This window comes from Callorhinus ursinus, unplaced genomic scaffold (assembly GCF_003265705.2).
Source record: "Callorhinus ursinus isolate GAN/ISIS: 27379988/994484 unplaced genomic scaffold, GSC_fseal_2.0 scaffold15, whole genome shotgun sequence".
Lineage (NCBI taxonomy): Eukaryota > Metazoa > Chordata > Mammalia > Carnivora > Otariidae > Callorhinus > Callorhinus ursinus.
Window position 1 is genome coordinate 31,220,260 of NW_027397077.1, and position 23,628 is coordinate 31,243,887.

The 23,628-nt window shown below is 37.7% G+C and overlaps 1 protein-coding gene across 1 annotated transcript in view; it reads left to right on the plus strand.

Annotated features, from left to right (window-relative positions):
- The window catches only part of CNTN6 (contactin 6), a 273,227-nt gene that overhangs the window by 153,786 nt on the left and 95,813 nt on the right, over nucleotides 1–23,628 (plus strand). The window contains 1 exon segment of the mRNA XM_073901777.1: nucleotides 11,854–11,949. Coding sequence (XP_073757878.1) covers nucleotides 11,854–11,949 — 96 coding nt within the window.

Here is a 23,628-nt window from a genome sequence, read left to right on the forward strand (position 1 = left end):
TGTGATCTGGTGTGACAAGTCTGGGACTGACAGCCCCAGTTTCACCTTTGACAGAAATAACTGTAGCTCACACCAATTGCATTTATATGAAACTCCTCTCAGTTGGCACTCTCTGCTCTTAAAATCTAGATAAAATCTACTCACTGTTCTCCGGGAAAATCAGTGTTCACATTCCTGCGGACCCCAGTGAAGAGACATTCCTTCCATCCCATCTAACTCCAGCCCTGCCTCTGCTGAAGTCCTGTTCCCTGCTCAGGGCTTACAGGTGTTTCTCTTTCTCCACGTTAGTCTTGATCTAAAAGAGGAACTCTTCCTAATTCTGCCCCAAATGACACACTCGCTAAAATAAAAACTCATTCACGTAGTCTGTGCTGCATATCGGAACATTTGTGGAAGTTTAAGGGAGGAAAGGATTACTGACACAAGAAGGACAAAGAGCATTTTAAGTTGAAAAGACGTTTTCTAAAAGTCCTGTGACGCTCTGTAGGTTGATTTTCCTTTTGTTTTTGTTCTTTCCCTTCCCCTCCATCCCTGCTCATTGATAACGCAGACCACTGTGGTCCTTTCAAACATATCCTGTCTCATGATCCACCGTATCCTCTGCATCCACCATTTTCCTAAGTCAAATTCCCAAATTTCAGGCATCCGTACATTACCTTTGTGGGGTTTAAAATATCCAGGTACCACCTGCACTATTATTTATTTGTTCCCAATCAAACTGCTTTGACTTTTTGTAAGTAAATATGTTAGAAAGTACGTATTTATTACCACTGTATAGAGAAAATTAATGTAATTCATCATAAATGGAAACTCTAAAAAGCACCGTGTAGCTATTAAAATTTAAAAACATGTGTTTCCATAACACCTAAGTGCATTGCTATACAACCAATTATACCTATCGCACACATTGGTAATCCCTCTCTTGTTTCTCTCTCAAGGTTACTATAAATATTAAAAAAGATGACAAAAGTGAAAAGTACTTTGGAAAATAATGGGCTTTTATTTAAAAGACGCTCTAATGCTCTCTTTCTGTCTCTTTTTCTGTTTCTGCGTCTGTGTATCTTTTTCTCTCTGTCTCTCTGTCTCTCTCTGTCTCTCTCTTTTTCTCTCTCTCTAAATGACAATGTATGCAAAAATCCTTATCACTAGACCTTAATTATCCCAAGGGCTGAGCTGGAGAAATCTGCAAAGGAAATGCAGATTGCAGATGCGACTCCAAAGACCTTGCTCAGAGTAAAACAATTTGATGGAAAAAAATATCAGTTTTTAGCAACAACCCTGAAGTCGGTCTCCCTAATTCCAGTACTGCAAGTTCCTGCAAACTGAAGTCAGGAGGATAGAAAGTCTGTCTTCTGTCTGTGGGGGGGGGTCTTTGAAGAAGAAGTGCTCTCATTCACACTACTTATAAACAGTAGTAACATTTAGCCAGGGGCTCTACCCCATTACCTCAAAACCCTACCTTTTATTTTCTACATAGGTTGCAAATTTTGTAATGGAACTTTTTGATTAAACCATCACAATGAACAAAGGGGCTTATTATTGGCTGAGTCTCAAAAGAACCATTGTTTGTGGGATGGCTCACAATAACTATTGTTGTCAAGGGGCCCGGAGCCTTGCTCCATGGGAATCATTCCCTTTTCTCTTAACGTCCAGCACAGAAGTGGGCCCAGACGGAGCTACGAGTAGGATTGTTCCTGAACGGACACAAATTCACCTCATTTGCCACCGAAACTTACATGTCCAGCCCTCTTTGCTGATGCCCTGGCGCAGGACTCGTAACAACTTAGCCTGCGGCCAAACTGCCTCAGACCTCCGGGTGGCCAAGTGGCCAGTTTGGGTTTTTTGCTCCCACGTTAGAAAACTCAAGAACCCAGGCTAAGACTTTCTTCCCAAGAGGCAGGACAGACTGTGCTCACTCGCTGTTGGGGAAAAAAAAGAAATTCTCTTTTGCATTCCTCTTTTCCCCTTTTCTCCTTCCTCTCTTTCCCTCTTCTTCTATGGAGTGGGCAATGTTCCGAATCCCTGAAAATGTTTCTGGAGTCAGAGTTAGGGAGGAGTCCGTCCATATCCAGCCCTTTTCTCGCTGCGTGGTTTTGAGCAAGTTACTTAACGTTTTGTTTACAAAATGGCAGCCATAGTTCCTGCATGTTGGGCCACTGTGAAGATTAAATGGTATGATGTTTATAAAGCTCCAGGAACTGGAGGGGGCTCAGCAAATAAGAATTCCCCTCCCTCTATGCTAGAAAGCCTCTCTCACTGCACTTTCCATACCTCTTAGTTGTTCCGTTCAAATGTTTAACCAAAATCTAATAAAGACCCACTGTCTTTTGGATTAGCTAGCTTGATGTCCACACTAGACTTTAGGTTTTCTCTCTGCAGGACTCCTCAGCAAAATCCTCCTGTCTTCATCTTGGTAGAAAGACATACCTTGATGACACACACACAGCCCCATCTTCCACACACTGTTATTGCATTCTTTATTCATCTGAGGATTTGATCTGTTCTGGATCCTCCCCGTTTTGCATTTGAGCAATATTTGTATCATTCGTTAATCCTAAGAAATACAAACAGCCCTAAGAAATCTCTTTAGAGATAACTGACTAAAAAGGTACCAGCGCTGTCCTCCCTGTGGAACAAAAGATGGGAAAAATGAACATTTGCCAAAAGGCACGATCCAAGACCAGGAAGAAACAGGGCAGTCTAGGACTATTCTGGTGACTCAAACACCAAGCCAAGAGGTTATTTCTGCCTCCAGCTGGGTTGTGGTGCTTTCTGGGCAGAGAGGTTCAACGACCCTCCATCTAACAATTCGAGTCAAGTTGGCAAAATATGCTCTGTAATAAAATGCAACGTGATGTGGCAATACTTGGAATAAAATTCACATACTTTTGACTTCAGGCCATTTAAAATTTTTTTTTTTATTCACACAGCATTTGAGCTGGCCACTGGATGGGCAGAGAAGGAAGTTCTGGGCTCTGTCTTTAAGAAAATATGTTTTGTTAAATCATCAGACACTGAAATTAAAACTGAAAATAAAACCCATTTAAAAATTCTGAACATCCGGGCGCTTGGGTGGCTCAGTTGGTTAAGCGACTGCCTTTTGGCTCAGGTCATGATCCTGGAGTCCTGGGATCGAGTCCCACATCAGGCTCCCTGCTCAGCAGGTAGTCTGCTTCTCCCTCTGACCCTCTTCCCTCTCGTGCTCTCTATCTCTCATTCTCTCTCTCTCAAATAAATAAATAAAATCTTTAAAAAAAATAAATAAAAAAAATAAAAATTCTAAACATCCAACTTTTGATGATGTGCAGGTAGATCATCAATAATATAAAGTCCCCAACATCATTTATTTTGTACTTAATACCTTTTTAAGTATGTTAAAGATATTACATCATTATTCCTCTGAGACAGGGGCTATTGTTAGCTTCATCGTAAAAGTAGAGAAAACTTGACAAAGAAAGAGACGAATTCAGGTGCCCTAAATCAACAGCAAATGCGTGGTGAAGCTAGCATTTGAATCCATGGAGTCTGACCCTAAACCTGTGCTCTAGATCATTTCGTTTCATCATTAATAACCTTGTACAGAATTCATTAGTGGGTTGTCTAATTTTTGCATGCCTACTTAGATTGCTTCTTTTCTTTCCAGAAACACTGAAGACCTCCACTGCAGTGTACAGTTAAGTAATCCGACATCTCAGTCTATCTTATGCTGTCAAAGTTTTATCATTCCATCATCCCCTTCTGCTTCTCTTTCATTCAGCTAGTTTTAATTGTAGGGAATATGCAAACTTAGTAAGAGATAAGTTTGCGAACAGTCCATATCTAGTGCTTGTATTTTTTTGTCACTGCTTTCCCAGCATTAGTCAGACAAATGAGTCCTTTATAGAAAATCAAATTCAGTTTTATAGGTGTATTTTAATAGACCAAGTAAGCATTTCATAGTTGCTTACAATGTCCTGTATAATAAATGCTTATCTCTCTGAAAACCTAGATGTTCAGCTGATAGAAAAGAATATATTACCCCCTCCTCACTTCTATCCTATATATTATTTTCTTAAGCACCATAAGGAAATGGTTCTCAGTGAATTTATTATTCCGGGAAACCAAGAAACAACTTACTTGCCCTCCACTTATTTATGAAGTTTTATAAAAATCCTTTTACATCAAAAAAAAAAAAAAAAAGGAGGGGGAAGGAATTGTAACTTGGATTATAAATGAATTTGACACCAGAAACTCTTAAAATATTTCCTTACTTCTTGCTTAGATATTAGCATTCCAAATTTATGTTCAATATCGAGACTCAGCTGCTGCCTCTTTTACAGAATTTGACAATAGCACTGTGCTTTATTAGGTTATGTCATGTTATGTTACTGAGTTATGCTAGGAAGCACAATAACATCATGAACACTGTAACTGAGTATATAGCATCCTGAAAATGATGGTAAAAAATGAAATTGGTCTCAGTAGAGATATTTCTGTATGCCACTTAATAAAGGCCTGGGAAAATTAATTACAGCATCAAGAATTTCAGCTTACTCCAAACCACCCAAGAAATAGGAAATAGTAACATGAACCATCTGATATTCTTCATGAATGGTCCTCTTCAAAGGAGGAAACTGATGGACAGATGTGAATTCAGAATAACCTTACTGTAATGTCTTGATATGCTTAAGGAGTACTTTGATTTCAGAAATTACATATATCATATCTAGGAGTTTTGTGAGACTAATACAGAACTAGGGAATTATTCTTCATATCTTTCACCATTTCCCTTTTGCTGGGCGGGGTATCAGCGTTTTCTCACCCGGCAAAATGTTCTTGCCGTAGGCCAAAACAAAGCATGTACCTCCATTGTGGAAATTGCATCAGGAAGGTGAACAAATACTCCTCAGTCCTGTTGACACCAGTGCAGACCTTCGGTGCTGAAACTTCTGCAGAATTTGCAAAGGGGGAATAGTATTCTACTGGTGCAAAACAAAGTACAGTACAAGAAACCTTGGAATTTAAAATCAGATTCAACATTCTTAAAGTAACAAATTATTGAAGTTGTTTTTGAGGTGCAGAGAGAGAGGAAATGAGCACTATCTCTGGTTTGGGGGCAGAACATACGGTCTGTGTGGTGGGGAAGCTCTATTTAGAGAGGCAGTATAAGCAAATAACCTCCGGAGCCATGGTATTTGGAATTTAATTTTACTTCCTTTACTTACAAGCTGTGTGAAGGAGGGCAGATCTCTCAGTTTCTGAGTGTGGTAGTAGTAGATGCGGGACTTGAACTTTGCAGAAGAAAGGGGGAGAATTTGGGTTTCTCCCTGCTCCGGGAAACAGGAAGTTTGTAGAAGAGAGAGAGAGCAGACATAAACAACAGAGGGGAGAGCTATAGGCTTTTAAGAACTAAATATCCAATATTTGATTTCAAGGTGTTTGGATAGCATCTGATTAAATCCATAAGATTAGCAGAAGCACAAATATGGTAGTGATGGTGATTCCTATTAGTGTGTGTGTGTGGGGGGAGGAGAGATTGGTGTCTATCTCTGTATGTAGGTCAAGATAAGGAGCTGAGTTGTTTGTTTGCAGGGACACGAGGGTGGAGATAAATCAGGAAATACACCTGGAGGGGACACAACAGGATTCTGAAAAGTGAGGATATCAGAAATGAAATTTCTAAACCTGAAAATATAGCACTTCCTTCCCCAATCCAGGAATTTGCAGGATTTTTTGGAAAGGTGCTAAGTTTTTGTGTCTGTCTGTTTGTTTGTTTGTTTGAACATGGAGTGGCAGTTTATGCCTATTTTATATCTTGCGTATGGCAGCAAGACCCCAGTTTGGAAAGCAGAAGGGCATCACATCTGAGAGTGTGAGCTCTGGAACCAGACTACCTCCTCTTCAGTTCTGTCTTGACCTGTAGAAACTGTGTGGTCTCTGGTCTGTTGCTGATCCTTTATGAACCTTTGTTTCCTTCTTTGTTAAGTGAATGTGATAGCAGTACCTGCATTCCAGGGTCGTCATGAGAATTTAATGAAACTACTTCACTGAGTGTCTGGCACATAGTAGTTATTCTTGATATAGGACAGAAAGAAAGAAAAATAAAGATTTAAAATATTGAAATAAAATACTGCATAGCAAGTGAATAAAGGTCCAGTTAATATTATTATTCAGATTTTGAACAGCTCAACTGTAGCATGTCCTGCTTGAAGCATGCACATTTTCCTGGTGAATATCTTTTCCTATCCCCGACTTCATAGGTGTTGTCCTCTTAGTCTGGGTCAATGAACCCCGGTACCCATAGCTTTCCTCCAAGTTTATGAGAGTTGGCAAACCACTGGCCTCCTTCTGTGTCAGGGACTGGCACTGCCAAACACATCCTCTGATTGTGATCCTCAGGCCTTGGCAGCAAATAATACAGTTTCCTCACTTTAATTAGGCTGAGATTCATTCCTACACATGGCAGCTGCAAAGATGTATTCTCCTTATAGTTAGAAGCTACAATACTTAGCATTGCTTGGACTTAATTTTAAGTACATTTTGGTGGCCCTTGTCCCTCCTCTGCACCTTGGTTGCTCCTGGAGAGAGCATATGGCCCTGTAATTCTTTAAAGCTTATTTTATGGGCCATTCTCAGGCACTTCCTGCTGGCCTTTGGAACAGAGCCTTGTTTGTGACTGCATTTTTGCTTATGCTCCTGCCAAATGCTTCCTCCAAAACCAGCAATAAAACCACAGGATCCAATAAGCCATGGTCATCAGAATGGCTTAATGAGAGCAACCTCAACAATCAGGGTCTTTAACAACAACCTGCTCTGCAGGACTTATACCTTGAGCACAAGGACAGCCTGGGCAGGTCACCTTTGTGGCTTATGGGAGTTTCTCCAAATAGTTCAGAATTTGAGACCATCTCAGGGAACGATCTCACACTAAGCTGTTTTCTCTTGAACAAAAATGGATAGGACAAAAATAGAAACTGGTGGTTCTTTCTGGTCTCTCCTCGTAAGAATAAATCTAGTCTTTACAGGTGTTACAGAGCAAAGAAAATCCAATTGGATGCTCAAATGGCTACCCAATTCAGTCAGCCTTGCCTATCAAAATATCTGAATTATATCATGTCTCTGGCTAGCAAAAAGGCACTTGAGATACAAGTTGGATACTTAAACAAGATCTTGATCAAAGCATATTCACATGAGATGGCACCTAGTTTAAATAAAGCAGAATTATATCTTGTCTGTCATCTATGTGGCTATTAAACAGTTTTAAAATCTGAATTATTAATTAAAACCTGTGAACTAGTACCATTTTGGAATGACTGTGTTTTGATAGCTAACAGGACTTGTATGACTTTTGAGAGATGTTGATTTCCTTTCATGTCAACTATTAGATGCTGCATTGTAATCATAAAAGGCAGGAAGAAATTATGTTGCAAGTGGATCCTATATAAGTGGAAATAAACACAGAATATATTAAAATATCAGTGGTCTTATCAAAAATGTGTTATAATGGCTTCTGATTAACACAGAGAACATGATTAATGTTACTGGGAGTATGGCACACTGACAATGTGACACTGAGAAAATTCAATCCAAAGCTTGTTAATTTCATAAAAATCATTCAATTTCTCATTACTCCTTTGTGACAGTTTTTGTTTTTGTGACCATTAAAAAGTAATGACAGTTTAATGGGACCTTTTAGTAATGATGTAGGAAAAACATTTTTAAGTCTTTACCTGTTACTACTACTAGAAATAGAAACAATGAATACGATGTATTGATTTTTGGTTTTAAAAAGAGTTTGTTAGCTTGATTCTTATTGAGTCACATTTAAAATTATGCCAACCCAAGTCATAAAGGACTCTCAAGTCAAGGCAATAGTTCACATCAATGGTACCAACATATGTATGTTGATTTAGCGTTTCCATGGCCAAAGAAGAAAAGGCACATATTTGATTAAAAATCCTCTATAAGAAACAGACAAGGCATGCCAGGTCCTGAATTAGTGTACAGCTAATGACTGCTAATCAAGAGCAGCTGGAAAAAGATAAGGGGGTGTAGCTGGGGATAAGTAGAGCTTATCTTGACCAAATATTTGTATTATTAAAAAGAGTACATTTAAGAGTTACCAAATTTTTGTATCAGACTTAATCCATCTATTTCATTGAACTCTTACTTTTCATGGATAGAGAGCAAATCTATGAGAAAGAATACTAATATTTGGTAAATAACATAGATAAACAGCATGGATGCTTCAAATTGAAACATCCATGTACAAAAAAATTTATTGGAACCAAAATATGCTATTTAACTTGTGTTTACAAATTCATGTATCTGAACTTTATATCAGAGGAAAATATAGCGGGCATAACTTAATCAGGTGTGTCATAATCATAGTAATTACCACATATTGATCACCTCCTCTATCACACACTGTAGGTTAGATACTTTTAATTAATTATTTTATTTAATCCCCATAACAACCCTGATAAATAGGTATGTTTATTGCATTTTTTCCTTCCTCAATGATTTACCCAACACTGCCATCCATTTCATTGAGAAATTTGAAACCACCGTGAAAAATCTTTCTCATCTAACCAGAAGATAATTCTGCAGTCTATCTTGTATCAATACTTGTATCTTTTGTCTTAATTCCTCCTTCCTTACAAAGGTTAGCACTTCCATAGGGTCTCTGATTGCCACCTTTCTGCCTTTTCAAGAACTTCACCCTAATCTGTGTCTTAGAATTATCAACCTCTTTCTTTACCTGGCTACAGCACCCCTGCCCTCCAGACTTTTCCCTGTTCTCAAAATCTCACCTCCCATTCATAACTAGCTTTATAGAATTTGCACACCAGTGATCCCATGTTCTTGTCTACTATCTACTATTTACCCCTCAATTCACTTTGACCTCTTCTCCATAATTCCACTTAAACTTCTCTTGTCAAGCTTACATGGGACCTTCATGTTGCCTAATGCAATGACATTTTTCTGTCCACATCTTATTCCATGTCTTAGACCCTGCTTTCTTCCTTTTTTCCCTTCTTCTCTCTGTCCCACTCTCTCCTTCCCTCCTTCCCTTTCCTTTCTCCATAATCCTCTACTCTACTTCTAAATATTGGAGACTTTTAGGGCGCCTGGGTGGCTCAGTTGGTTAAGCGACTGCCTTTGGCTCAGGTCATGATCCTGAAGTCCTGGGATCGATTCCCACATCGGGCTCCCTGCTCAGTGGGGGGTCTGCTTCTCCCTCTGACCCTCTTCCCTCTCATGCTCTCTTCTGTCATTCTCTCTGTCAAATAAATAAATAAACTCTTTAAAAAAATAAATAAGTAAATAAATATTGGAGACTTTTAGAGTTTGATTCTAGATGACTGTCTATAAAACTGCTCATGCCAAAAATTTAAGAGTCATCTGATGGGGATTACATACATCCTTATGGCTTTAAATACTATATATATGCTGATAAATTCTATTCTTATAAATTTGGACCTGTGTCTCCTCTGAGTTCAGTGCTCATGTGTTATATAGCATACATGATGTTGTCATTTAAATAACTCATGGATAAAGACACACATAATATATACAAAATAGAAGTCTTCAATTTCTCTAAATCACACCAATAATTTATTGCATTTATACTCCAATAAAGTTGTTAAAAATGAGCAAAAAAATACACAATTTATAATCTTTATAATATTTTTTAAAGGTAAAGAGAGGTATAGGTAAAGATTTAATAATCTCTACTTCCATATGTCCCATTCGCTCCCTCAAAACAACCGAGGTGAATATTAAAAATATATATTCTGTAATTTTTTCTATACCAGTTAAAAGAGATGTTCATATTTAGGTTTTTACTTTTTTCTTTCACAGTGGGATAATGTCATAGCAATATTTAGAACTTTTTTTAACTTAATAGTATAACTCACTTTCCAAGAACTTTCCAAGTCAGTCCTTTATAATTAACACATTCTTTCTAATCACTGATGGCCTTCCATTCTATGAATGTTGCCGATATTATTCAACTTCTGCACTGATTTATTATTCAGCTGTTTCCAGGTAGTCCCTTTGTAACCTTAATATAATCCTAATGTAATATAATAGCCCCAAATGTCGATTATTGTAGTTTTTCATTGACCCTTGCCCACTGTGCCCATTAACAGTGCTTCCTTTCAATATTGTGACACTTCCCTGCCATTTTTTACATCTAGGTTTTGAAACCTGTTTTTCTTCCTACAAGGAATATTTTCCCTGCTCCATGTCACCATTGCATGGCTGTCTCTTTCTCATCCAACAGATCTGCATTCTGTTCTTTTCATTCACAAGATATATCAGTTGGGATAAAAGGTTAAACTGCTATAACACAGAGACCCCAAAATAAATGTCTCAAACAAGATAAGAGTTGACTTCTCTCTACTATAATGACCCAGAGTAAGTGTTCCAGATCAGCTATGGTTGTATTCCATGTAGTCACTCAAGTACCCAGGTTAATGGTGGCTCTTTCATCTTCAACAAGATCTTTCATGTCATTGGCAATCTAGGTGCTGGGGGAGAACATAAAACTGTGGAGATTTCCTTTCACACATAATATATGGAAGTTTCTCTGCTTGCCACATGAATTGCAAAGATGTCTGAGAAGTATATCCTCCGGTTGATCTACAAATCTATTACTATGGAAGAAGGGAGAATACATTTTTGTAGACAATAGCAGTCTTCACCCCACAATAATTATCACAATTTGTAAATGTACATTGGTTTATTTGTTTTTTAACTTGTGTTCTAGTTTTCCTATTAGATGTAAGCATAATAAGGGCAAGGTACATGCCTGATTTATTTACCAATATGTCTTCTCTTCTTAATATACTTCCTGTAGGGGCACCTGGGTGGCTCAGTTGATTAAGCAACTGCCTTTGGCTCAGGTCATGATCCCAGGGTCCTGGGATCGAGCCCCAGGTAGCCTGCTTCTTCCTCTCCCTCTGCCTGCTACTCTGCCTGCTTGTGCTCTCTCTCTCTCTCTCTCTCTCTCTCTGTCAAATAAATAAAAAACCTTTAAAAAAATGTATTTCCTGTGTTTTTAGTAGGGGTTCAATACAAATTTGTTAAAAGAGTAAACGAGTGTATAATGGGATTTTACAGGTTAAAAAACTAAGGTTCAGAGAAATTTAACAATTACCCATTCCTGAAGGCTGAATGATGATTCCAGGAATTTGGAAAGATTTGTACTTCATATTGATGGCTTAACGAGATAAGTAGTTAGTTTTCTTCTAACAGTGAATTTCTATGATTCTTTGATGTTGTAGGAAATTACAACATTCCAAACAAGATCATGAAACTGCTTTGTGAAGTAGAATGAGAAAACTAGAAAATATACCTTCTTTCTCAATAGATCCATCACATAGAACTCTTTCCCTCACACCATTCCATCCTAAATTCTCACGGACTCCATCTGCACATCAAATACCAACCATTAATCTAAAATGCTAGAAGACTGCAACAAACTTGCTGCATACTTTTTATTTTGTTTTGTTTTGTTTTTTTTTAATCACAACTTCCCTGGGCAAGGAAAGTAAATATGTGCTGGGTTTTAAAGATTTCCTGCTGGGCTACAGGCTGCCTGAGAGAATAAAAGCAAACAGATAATAAGTAATGTTAATAAATGTCTTCCTCACATAACTCCATTTAATTTTATGAAAAAGAAAGAAGAAAAGAAAACCAAGATTTTTAGAGATAATAACCATTGTAGATAAATTGATCATCAACTAAATCTTCTGGTCAGTCAAGTATGAGTGTCCATTACTTGGAATAAAAATAAGTTCAAGATTCTACTTTAAAATGTTTTTTTCCCGCAAGATAATTCTAAAACTGTTTTGTTTGTTTTCCAAGATATTGAAGACTTTGAAACCAAAACAAGAAGCGCAGTGTCCGTCCGAGAAGGTCAAGGTGTGGTGCTTCTCTGTGGCCCACCACCACACTTTGGAGGTATGGTGGAGGGGGGTAATTTAGGTCATACCATTAATGTGGTCACTGGAGGAGTAAAGAAGGCACATCATTTCTTGAAGTCAATGGTAGCTCTTCAATTCAAAAGGACCTTGAAGGCTCTTCATGTTCATCCTACTGCATCCAAACAGTACTAATCTAAATCTTTTTTAAAAGAAATTTTTGTTCAAGCAATCACTCAACAAACATGACCTTAAGGAGATGCAACATGGCACCCATTGTGAGTGGCAGCGTACAAAGTGAAACTGACCACTGCTGCTGTCTGATGCTTTCATCCTGAATGACAAGTGACAATTTGTTTAACCTCTTTAGGCTCAGTTTCCTCATCTGTAGAATAGGGACACTGACTGATATTTGCACTGTAGTGCTGTTGTGAATATTAAGTGAGCTAATGAATGTAACCTGATTAGTGTAATGGCTTGTATTTATTCAGAAAAGAAAGCTGTGATTGTTCTTTTATTGTTATTATTGACCTCCATGGAAAAGCAAATTCCACCATTCCTCTTGGCAACCTCATTTTAACTACTGGAAGAGGAGAGTTACTCCATTAATTAGAAGTAAATTTTGGATGGCACATCAGAATATCTCTTAGCAATGGTGAAATCATGCAGTCAATGATAATCTCTAGTTTGTAAGAATCTAGATTGACTTGTGAATTAATCTGTTGCCCAGGACCTAAACCACCAATTGATTCTCACCCCATTGGGGTTGCATTTTGTCAAATTCCAAATGATCTGGTAAAATTTGGTAGAGTCTCAAGCAAAGGTGAATCTGGAAGAGGCAGTATCAAAATATCCTTGGAATCATTTCATTTGGTACAGTTCAATATCACACTGATTGTATTACAGTTATCTTAATAATAATAGCAAGTTCTTACACAGTAGAGATCTAAATACTTTGTATGTACTAACTTTTAAATTTCTCACAGCAGCTTCATGAGAGAGATACTATGATTATTGTTTTACAAATGAGAACAATAAGGTAGACAGAGGTTAAGTAACTGGTCCAAGATAACACAGCTGATAGGCAGTGGAGCCAAGCTTCAAATCCAGGCAGTCTGGCTCCTTAGAGCAGCCCTTTTATAGTTGATTTCCACTCTGCAATGGGAAAATTTTGAAAGCAAATATAACAAATAATTAAAAATAAAATGGAAGCAACTTATTCCTATATTAAACAATCTTTTAAAAACTTGAAAACACTTTTCCATTATTTTCATTTTTACACAATCTCATGAAATGCTGATACAAAAAGAAAAGGAAAAAAAAGGAAACTGATTAGAAGTTAACAATATTTTATTCAGTAATATTAGAGTAGTATAGCATTATGCTCACCTGAAATATTAGGTGAGAGTTACACTGTTTTCAATGCTATCTGAGATAAAATAATATTATTCCAGAGCATTGAAAAAAATTGATGGTGCTTATTTTTAAACCATAGGGAAATTATTTTTTAGTACTATAACCTAAGATGACAAGATATACAAAGTCATGTCTGTTTGTGCTGTCTCAGTCTATGTCATTTTATGCTCTGACTTTGGTCAAAGAATCTTGACGGAATTGAAGATTATTTTCAACTTTGTTTACTCTAAATAAAGGTAGCAGAAATGTCAAATATTTGTAAATGAATGTCATATATTTTAAAAAGGCAGCCAGTGGGGCGCCTGGGTGGCTCAGTATGTTTAGCATCCAACTCTTGGTTTCAGCTCAGGTCATGATCTCAGGGTCCTGAGATCCAGTCCCGAGTTGGGCTCTGTGCTCAGTGCAGTCTGCTTGTTCCTCTCCCTCCCCCTCTGTTTCTCCCCCCACTTTCTCTCTCTTTAATATAAGTAAAATCTTTAGAAAAAATAATAAAAATAAAAAAGGCAGCCAAGTAGAAGCTTTTCCTTGTTACCTACCACTGTTAAAGTATATGTTGATTATTTAAAGCATGTAACCCTTGTAACAGTGTCTCTCTGCTTAATGCCATGAAATTAAGCCACAGATAGATGAACACTGCCTTCAGTGAAGATCTTTTTAACTGAATAACTAATGCCTATTGTATGCAAGTCATGACAAACTCGTCGAATACCAAATTTGATTATATCATATGTAATGTTTTAGCAGGATTCCAAGGGTATTAGTCAATATTGACTTCATCCAGGTATTATAGGAATTTTCATCCCCAGAGCTCTAGGGTATGCCATGGGCTTCCTCATCTCCACAAGGGCAGAAATACTTGAATATTGTTCTTCTGTTCCTTATAGTTCTCCCAGATCAAAACTGAGGGGAATGTTGACAGATACCCTTTGATCCTATTATACAAATAGTCATTAATTAATTAGAAAGAGAAAGTATTAATAATAATAACAATGTCTACCAGTTATTGAATTGTTACCATGAGTAAGCCCTATAAGGGCTTTCCATTTATTTTCTCATTCCCAGTATTCCAATAATTAAGAAGAATAATTTTAAAATGAGGAAACCAAGACTCAGATAAACTAAGTAAATCAGTTTTCAATTAGTAAATGAAGGCAAGATTCCAAAGCAGGAATTTCTGACTTCATAAAAAATGCCTTTGGCTAGAAAGCTCTGTAGTTAATGGTTAAACCTCAGATAGTTTCAACACTCTTAAACCTCCTGGGTTTGCTAAGAGTTCTTAGAGTGTCTTTAACTGGCTCATTAAAACAAATCCTTATTATTCCTTTTCCTTTCTCACCTTCCTATGGTGAATTGTGCCAAGAAAGACTTCAAGAATGTAGAGAAACATACTGGTTGGATAACCTTCAAATTGGATTAGTGGACAGCGGGTTTAAAGTGAGCCAACTTTACGCATAGACATTTTTGTCTTTGAAATTTTTTCCTTGGTTTAGGATATATATATACACATATATGTATATATGTATATGTATGTGTATGTATATATATGTGTGTATCTATATATATTTTTTTCTTTAGTATGTAACAATCTATCTAAAACTTAGTAGCGGGGCGCTTGGGTGGCTCAGATGATTGGGCGTCTGCCTTCTGCTCAGGTCATGATCCCGGGGTCCCGGGATCGAGTCCCGCATCGGGCCCCCTGCTGGGTGGGGAGCCTGCCTCTGCCTCTCTCTCTCTCTCTGACTCTCATGAATAAATAAATAAAAAAAAATTAAAACTTAGTAGCTGCAAGCAACACCCATTTATTAGGACACAGTTCTGTACATCAGAAGCCAAAGGATGATTGTGCCTGGTCTCTCTACTCAGACTCTTACAAGGATAAAATCAAAGTCATGACCAGATGGCATTCTCTTTTGGAAAGTCTGAGGAAGAATCCACTTCCAAGCTTACTCAAGTTGTTGGCTAAGTTCGGTTCCTTGCTATTGTAGGATTAAGGTTCCCAATTCCTTGCTGGCCAGATGTCAAGGGCCACTGTCATTGTCTAGTGGATGCCCACATTTCTTGCCATATGTCTTCCTCCATCTTCAGAGCCAGCAGCAAAGAATATCCCTCACATCAGTTCCTTCGGGTAGTTCAAATCTCTCTGGTCAGGACAAGGGAGAAATTATATTAAACTTGATATTATCAGAACATTCTGAGTTCTTTCAATTTTCTCTCTAGTATCATAACAAAAAATTGGAAAACATTTCTTAACCAGGCAGGCCTGCCTGTCAAATACATTTTAGTGTGTTTTATAAAACAAAAACCAAAAAACAAGAACTATGGGAGAGTAAGAAAAATTATCAACTAGGCTGAATCCTATAAATTTACCCAGGAAAAAAACACTAGCTCTAGGAACAAAACAAAAGAAAACAAGTGTGTAGATGGATTTCCCATATAAATGATTAGTGACAAGTCAGTGAAATGGAGTAATCAACACAAGCCGAACTGAACAGATGCTGTTATATGGATGTCCTTTTTTTTTTTTTTTTTCTGAATAGACCAAAGGAGACCTGACTCAGAATAGGCTTTTTCATGGATGTTTCGTACCCAATTTTTAACGTAACCACGAATGTGCTAATCTTCTAGAAAGAGAGGATTTACAGATACAGCTTATTCTAGAGGAAAGTATCCATAGTGAAAAAGAAAAGAAACCTAGGCAATAATGCCAGAACACAAAACTGGCACATTCTGCTTTATCTCTTAGAAATGTGATACTTGGACACAAAACAGGAACTATTCCCTATACTCTGAGGAAAGAAGTATATTCGCTTCCTTAATCTTATTTCTTAACTAGAGATAAACTCCATGAATGGATTGACTCTATGCCAGTAGAGCCAGATTTGGCCCTCGTTTCCATCTTCCTAAAAAATACGATTCTAAAATATTACAGAGAAATGTAAGTTTTACTGAAAGTTTTGTCTGAAGAACACAGTCCTACAATGCACATCTGATTGAAACCCCATTTTCCCTATTAGATGTCACTTTCCTTTCTCCTAAACGCTCTTAATGGTAGTCTATGACTTCCCTCATCTCCACACAATCTCTAAAAATCCCTTCTGTTGTCTATTATAGTTATTATCCTTAATTTGGATGCCCATGTCAGAAAAATACAAGTCTCCTAGTTAGCCTCTTCGTGCTTGGCAAAGGTAAAATTTGGTAGTCAGTTAAATAAAGACTTTTCCTTTCCTCCGCTAGGTCTCTGGAGGATTCTAAGGTCTCTTCTCTACATCCAGGTTTACGTGACAGAAGGGCAATACGCTATTTATTTTACTTATTCATTTGGGAGAGGGTCACTGAGTCTAGAGGTGGACTTTGAACTGCCATGCCTAGAGGTCTTACTACCATGGCTTTTCACTCACCTCCAGGATGAGCTTTGGGTGAGAGCATCGGTCACTTGTAACAGAGATTCTGCATAAGTCATTTACAACAGCACTGAAAGCAAAATTTCAGACTCTAAATTTTTCTAATGGACATGAAACCCTTGAAGCCAAAGCTGTAGGCTGGATATGAAAATAACTGTCAGTAGATCTTCATGGGTGCAGTGAGTTAGCTGAGCTTCACATGAGATTTTCTTTAAGAATGACAGAGTGAAGAAATGATACATGTTGTCTAAAATAATTAAGATCACCTTCACTGTGAAATAATAGTTTCACCATATCTAAAGTAAAGCAGATTCTTTCCCTTTATTGTCTTGATATAAAACTCTCAATCCTGGGCTCATAAAAATCAGAGGTTTAAAATTTGTTTTAGAGGAAATATTCCATCGTCTTCAAAGATATAACTTTTAGGTTGGTAGAACAATTGAATTTATGCCAGTAGTTTGGAGTATCTATGTCTGTGGTAGGAAGATAGCACTTTGTTTGAGTCTAGCATTTGTATTTCCATCAATAAAAATGTTGACAATTCAAGATAATTGGAAAATCATTCCAGCAAAAACTCAAAATTGTGTTATAGAATAAAGAGGAAAATTACATTGAGGAAAAAGTGCTAAATTTTCATATGCCCTTCTTCCCAATTAGTTGGTTTTTTTTTTTTTTCCTTCTGTTTCTGGAGTAAATGACAGTGGTGTTTTCTTTTTGTTTTTGTTTTTCTGTTTTTCTGTTTCTGGTTTTTTGTCTTTTTTTTTTTTTGACAGTGGTGTTTTCTTAGTGAGTAGGTCAAATCAGCTGTGACAGTATTACTTTGGGGTTGCTTGAATATGTAAAAGGCAGATACACAGAACAGTTGCCTGTTGGTATAATAGTAACAGCCATCATTATTGAACTTGTACTATATACTTACTCAACAAATATTTATTGTGTACATACTAAGTGCCACTCATTTTAGTGAATTTTAGGGATTTAGTGGAGAGCAATGTGACAAAGTCTTTATCTTCATGAATCTTATAATAAACAAATATAAAAATGTGACAGATGGTAATAAAAGCTAGGGAGAAAACTAAATGGGGTAGGGAGTGGTGGGTGTTGCTGTTGTATATTTGGAGGACAAAGAAGGCTTTGTTGGCATTTGAGAGGAGAACTAAAGGAATGAGAGAGTGAGACATTGAGAAAAGGCAGTTTGGACAGAGGGAACAATATGTGCAAAGGACTTGCAGTAGAGCTGTGTCTGGCATATTGGAAGAATAGAAATGAAACCAGTATGGATAAAGAAAAGTGAGCAAACAGGAGCATAGATGAGATTGTAAACACTATCTTAAAGATACTATAGAACCTTTGAATTTTACTGTGAGTTAGATTAGAGTGCATTATGTGGTATTGAGCAAAAGACTGACATGCCTTCTCTGATTTCCAGTTTAAAAAGTTTATTCCAAGGAATAGCCCATAAAGGGGCAATCATATAAGGAGTTAAAGGTGATTACAATGACTCAGGTGAGAAGTAATGGTGGCCTGAAGCAGGATGATAGCAGCAGACAGGTGAACATGTATATATTTAGATGGAAGAGCTGAAATAATTTCCTGAAAGATTGGATGTAGATTGTAAAGAGAAATAGAGAAGTGGTTTTTAGGCTGAGCAATTACAAGAATGGAGTGCCATTTATTGGGATGATACCAATAAAAGGAGAGCAGGTTTTGGAATGGGGGAAATCAGGAATTTGTTTTGGGACATTTTAATGTTCAGATGTCTGTTAGATAGAACAATGAAAATTTTGACTAGGCAGATTGATTTACATATCTAGGGGGAAAGTTCTGGTTTGGAGAACTAAATTTGGTAGTTAATATTGTTAAAAAAACAAAATTTAACAGTAAATTTAAAGATCTAATTAGCTTTATTCGATGATTTATGAATTGGGCAGCATATCATCTTACAAATTGAAAGGAACCCATGGGATACCTGGGTGGCTCAGTCAGTTAAGCATCTGCCTTCAGCTCAGGTCATGATCCTGGGCTCCTGGGATCGAGCCCTGTGTCAGCTCCTTGCTCAGCGAGGAGCCTGCTTCTCCCTCTGCTTGCTACTGCCCCTGCTTGTGCGTGCTCTCTCTCTCCGACAAACAAATAAAAAAAATCTTTAAAAAAAAATAGAAAGGAACCCTGAAGAGCTATACAGAATGAAAGACTTTTATAGGCAGAAAGAAGCAGGACAAGGAAGTTGTTCCATCAAAGAGTAGATTGTTTCAGTCAAGGTCACCTTCCTCTGGAGGATAGGTAGGGTCTGTCAGGTGGGTTACCTCACTAGTGCTGACCAGGTAATTCCAGATTGACTAGTTAAGGGTTATGAAGGGTCACGTTTCTGGGAGAGGCTGAAAGTAGAATTAGATTAGGTATTAAGTTTTGGTTGGCTGACGTGGGACTTAGCACAAGTGACTCCATTTGGAGACTGTTTCTCTCTCTCTCTCTCTCTCTCTCTTAACACCACATGATTGGATAAGATAACAAGTGCCTCCTATATCCTGGACGCACAGCTCAGCATTTTGTGTGCCTCAACTCATGTAACACTTTCAAAGAAAATTTCTCCATTCTATAAATTGAGTAATTATGTTAAAGAAGTTAGTGTTAACTTGACCAAGAAGACGTATCTTGAGTTTAAATCCTACTGCATTCATTCTGCTGCCCAATCTGGTCTGGCATAATCTGGCCCACAACATAAAATATTTGCTAAATGAAGTATAAATGGAAATAGCAAGTGTATCTGTATTGGAGAATATGTAGAGAGGTAAATCCTAGAGAGGTAAATTGATTTGCCTAATATTAGTGGACTGTGTTAGAGCCAGAAAGATCATGTAGCTAACCAGAGTCCCAGCATTCGTTTTCTAGGTCCTGTGCTCCCCAATTCCTCTGTCTACTTTCAGAATCTTATTCATTCCCAGTAAGAATGTTTTCCCTTGCTTTCCAGCACATCAAACAGAACTCTCATGTTATAGTCTGTTTCCATTTGTACAGCCCAGGGTTTCTCAACATTTGCACTATTGAGAATTTAGGGTGAGATAGTTCTTTGTTATGGAGTTTGTCCTGTGCATTGTGAAGATGTTTAGCAACATCACTGGCCTGTGCCCATTTAATGCAATAGCACCTCCTCTCCCAATAGGAAGAAGGAAAAAAAACTCCAGACATTGCCAAATATCCCCTCAGGCAAAATCACCCTTGGTTGGGAACCATTGGAATGACCCATCTCTTACATTCTCTGTATTTAGTTCACCCATAGATAATGGGAATTGAAAAGAAAAAAGGAAGTCTAGTCCTTCTGTATTTGCCTCCCATGACTTACCCAGTCTTCCTTAAAATTGGAGGTTTCTCAGAAATTCATTCAGAAGCTGGCTGTGTTTTCATTCCTTTTCCAGATAGGACGTGCCAGCCCTCAACTTCTTTGGAAGTCAGCAATAACACGAACTCAGAGGGCCTTTACTTAGTGGTTGTTTGTAGACCACAAAAGCAGCTATCTCCATGATTCTGAACAGGAGAGGTGTAAATCAAAAGGAATCTAATAAAATCTAGGTGGTTAAGCAGTAATTGTGGACCAAATGGGAACTCAAATCGGAGTGGTTGTAAAGGTGTCAGGGCAGTGTTCTGGGTTACATCACAAACTTGCTCAATACCAATATCAATGACTTCAACCCAGAAAAGGAATTATTTTTCTTGGTTTAGGTCTTTGCCACTGAGCTAGCATAACCATGATTTACCACCCAACAGGCAGTCGCATTTAACCCTAGAGCTCTGCACAAAGTTTGCAGTAAAGTACACTCATTCCAGAATATTCCAAAGGGGAGATTTATCCACTAAATCTGAGCACTATGTTTTGAATTCTTTATTCTTCTCATTTATTTTCTACTTCTAGAAACATGCTAACAATTTTGAAGTCTGTTTTACAGAGCCAATAGAAGTTCTCAATGTCAGTGTTTATCACTATTGGTCTCTCACATGGGATACTTCCCCTCTAATAAAAATTACATCCCATATAATGCGTACGATTGCATATATCTCTTGTGTTTGTACTTTAAATATTACAGTGCAAGATATAGGGCTGTAAAAGATGTCAAAACATAATCATGCTCTGGGGAAAATAGGATTTGTTCTATGCTTGAGAGAGCAGCAGATAGAGTCTTCAGTTGCTTACTGCAGATCTGCCATTTCTAATAATATTAAAATCGCAGAGGATGGTGTCAATGTGAAACTACAGGCAATGCTTCAGGAAGGACCAATTATCATTCAGTTCTGATGTTACTGCTGAATCATCATAGGGAAAATGCATCACAATCATTAATAACAGATAAATGTCATAGATGGTGGAGAAAATATTTAAAAAAATCCAGTGATTTCAACTTAAGTGGCTCATGAATTATACATTTAATTAAGAAAAGCCAAATGGGAAGAATTTTAAACTTCCAATTTGTAAGGTAGGTTTTTTTCTTTCCCCATTAAAAATACACAAATTAAGCATGACAGTGGCTGATGATGGAACAAAATAGATAAAAGCCCCCACTACAGCCTATTTGGATGAAATGGGAATAGGGAGCCCATGGGGAGAAGGGAGAAGGGAAGGATGAAAAATACAGTGACAGGAAGGGCTTGCAGGTTAGCATCTTCACCAATGCAGAGAGGAGCGCAAAGGGGTACCTTGATTCTAGTCACACAGCTGCTGCCATCTTCCCCTCTGCTTACTCACCTATAAAATGAGAAGATTGGGCTGGAAGATCTTTAGGTCCCTTCCATCCCAGACATGCCATGCATCTATAAACTGAGGAACATCCTTTTCTCTAGGCTCCCACATACCACCCAAAGGGAAATATACAAGATGGCCACCATTTTATCAAACTCTGAGCCATTTCCCTTGCTGGTATGATTATACAGGGGAGATTGAGAATTACCAATATATCAGTGATTTTCAAAGTAGTGTTCTGGGACCCATCAGTCTCAGCAGTTCCAGAGAATTTGTTAGTGATGTAAATTCTCTGGCTCCTCCCTAGACCTACTGAAAGAGAAACTGGGAGGGTAGAACCCAGCAGTTTGTGTTTTACCAAGTCCTCCAAGTGATTGTTATGCACACTGAAGTTTCCAAAATCGCTCCTCTAGTGAGGCCATTTTGGAGAAAAGAATTATTTCTTAATGGTTTAGCTAACAGTGGCTATAAACATGTTGAAGTAATTGAAATGACAGATTGACTTTTTATTCTGTAGGATTCTGAGGAAATTGAGCACAGGACAGACAGTGTTGATGGGGGGAGGGGATGGGTGGTGAGGAACTTTTGTCCTAGTTCTGAGTAGGCTTTGATATGCAGAGTTTGCATGTTTGGAAGGAAGTCTGAGAGTAAGGAAGAATGCTCCAAAGGGATCATATTGACATAATGACATGACAAGAAGAGGATCAGTTGTAGATACATAGAAAAGAAGAAAGGTGGTATTAGGGAAAGAGCAAAGGATTGGCATCTGAAGGATCTAGGTTCAAGTCCTCCTCCTCCTCCACACAAACTATGTGATTTTGGAAAATTACTTTTATATTCCTAGCTCTAGTAGCTTCTCATGTTTAATGGGCATGTTAAATCAACAGCCAATTAGCTTCACAAAACAAAATTTTGGGATGATGAAACAGGTATGAAATAAAAGTACTCATTTTTTTTTTTTATTATTCTTTATGTAATCTTCCTTATTTCTGGACCATTTTCTTCTGGCAGCTTCTAAATGTTCCACTATTAAAGAAGGAATAGATCAGAGAAAGTTTTAGCAACTAAGGTAAAAATGAATTCACCAAGGCAGAAATGGGAATTGCAGTCTCAGGTCTCAGGATTATAGGGTAAAGAATTCAAAGATTTCTTGGGCAGTAGTGACAACCTGTAATTTCTGTTAAGTGAGAAGGATTCAGAGAGTTAGAGCTTATTCGGCTCCCTAAATCAGCACTGAATAAAGATCCCTAAACTAAGACATGGCCTTGGGAATTTGCTCAAGATTGTCTTTATTTCAAAAAAGGTTCAAACGATGAGGAGTCACTGACAACAAGGGAATCTGAACTACATTTTTTCTTCCTCTTTATGTTGAAGAAAAATTTACTATCTAGATACCTCTCACTTTCAAACAAAAACCCTTTGAGCAACTCTTTGGTGGAGACAGAGTAACAGGCTTAGAAGTGAGGCAGCAAAGGACATCAGTAAAGAAACTTAGAAGCAAGAGACCACATGAAATGATAAAAGACTCCAGTAGGGACTTGCAAAAGCAATGAAGTTTCAATACCCTGGAACAGGATGAGAATGTCAAAGCATATTTTCAAAAATAAAAAGTGAGTTGCATTTATGCATACTTGATCTAAAAGCATTAGACTGTCAAGGAGACCAAAGGAATGTTGAGGGTGGAGTAGACAGTCCATAGAAACATAGGTTTAACTTCCCATTCATTGAAAAAATAAATACTTTTGCAACGTTTCAAACATAGCTTATCCATTCTCTGTTTGGCCATCTCTAATGATGGAGAGCTCATTACCTCACAAATCACTTGCTGTTATAGCTCTGAAGTTTAGATTGGTCCTCATTATATTAAGGGCCTTGTGTAACCCCCAAGAGCTAAAGTCCTATGTTTGCCTCCTGGGCATCAACAGAAAGGGCTTTATTTAACCCTTTATGCACAGGACAGCAATTCCAATCTATGAAGACTGCTCAATTATTCTTCCCCACCCTGCCCCCAGGGTAAAAATTTAAGTTCTTCTTATTTTTTTTTGTAATTTAAATTCTGGTCTTTGCTATGTTCGTTATCTGTCTCTTGATATACTTGAGAATTTTAATTCCCCTTTCAGTAAGGGGTGCTCTGAACATAATATTCCAGTTCAACCACATGAGCCGTTCATAG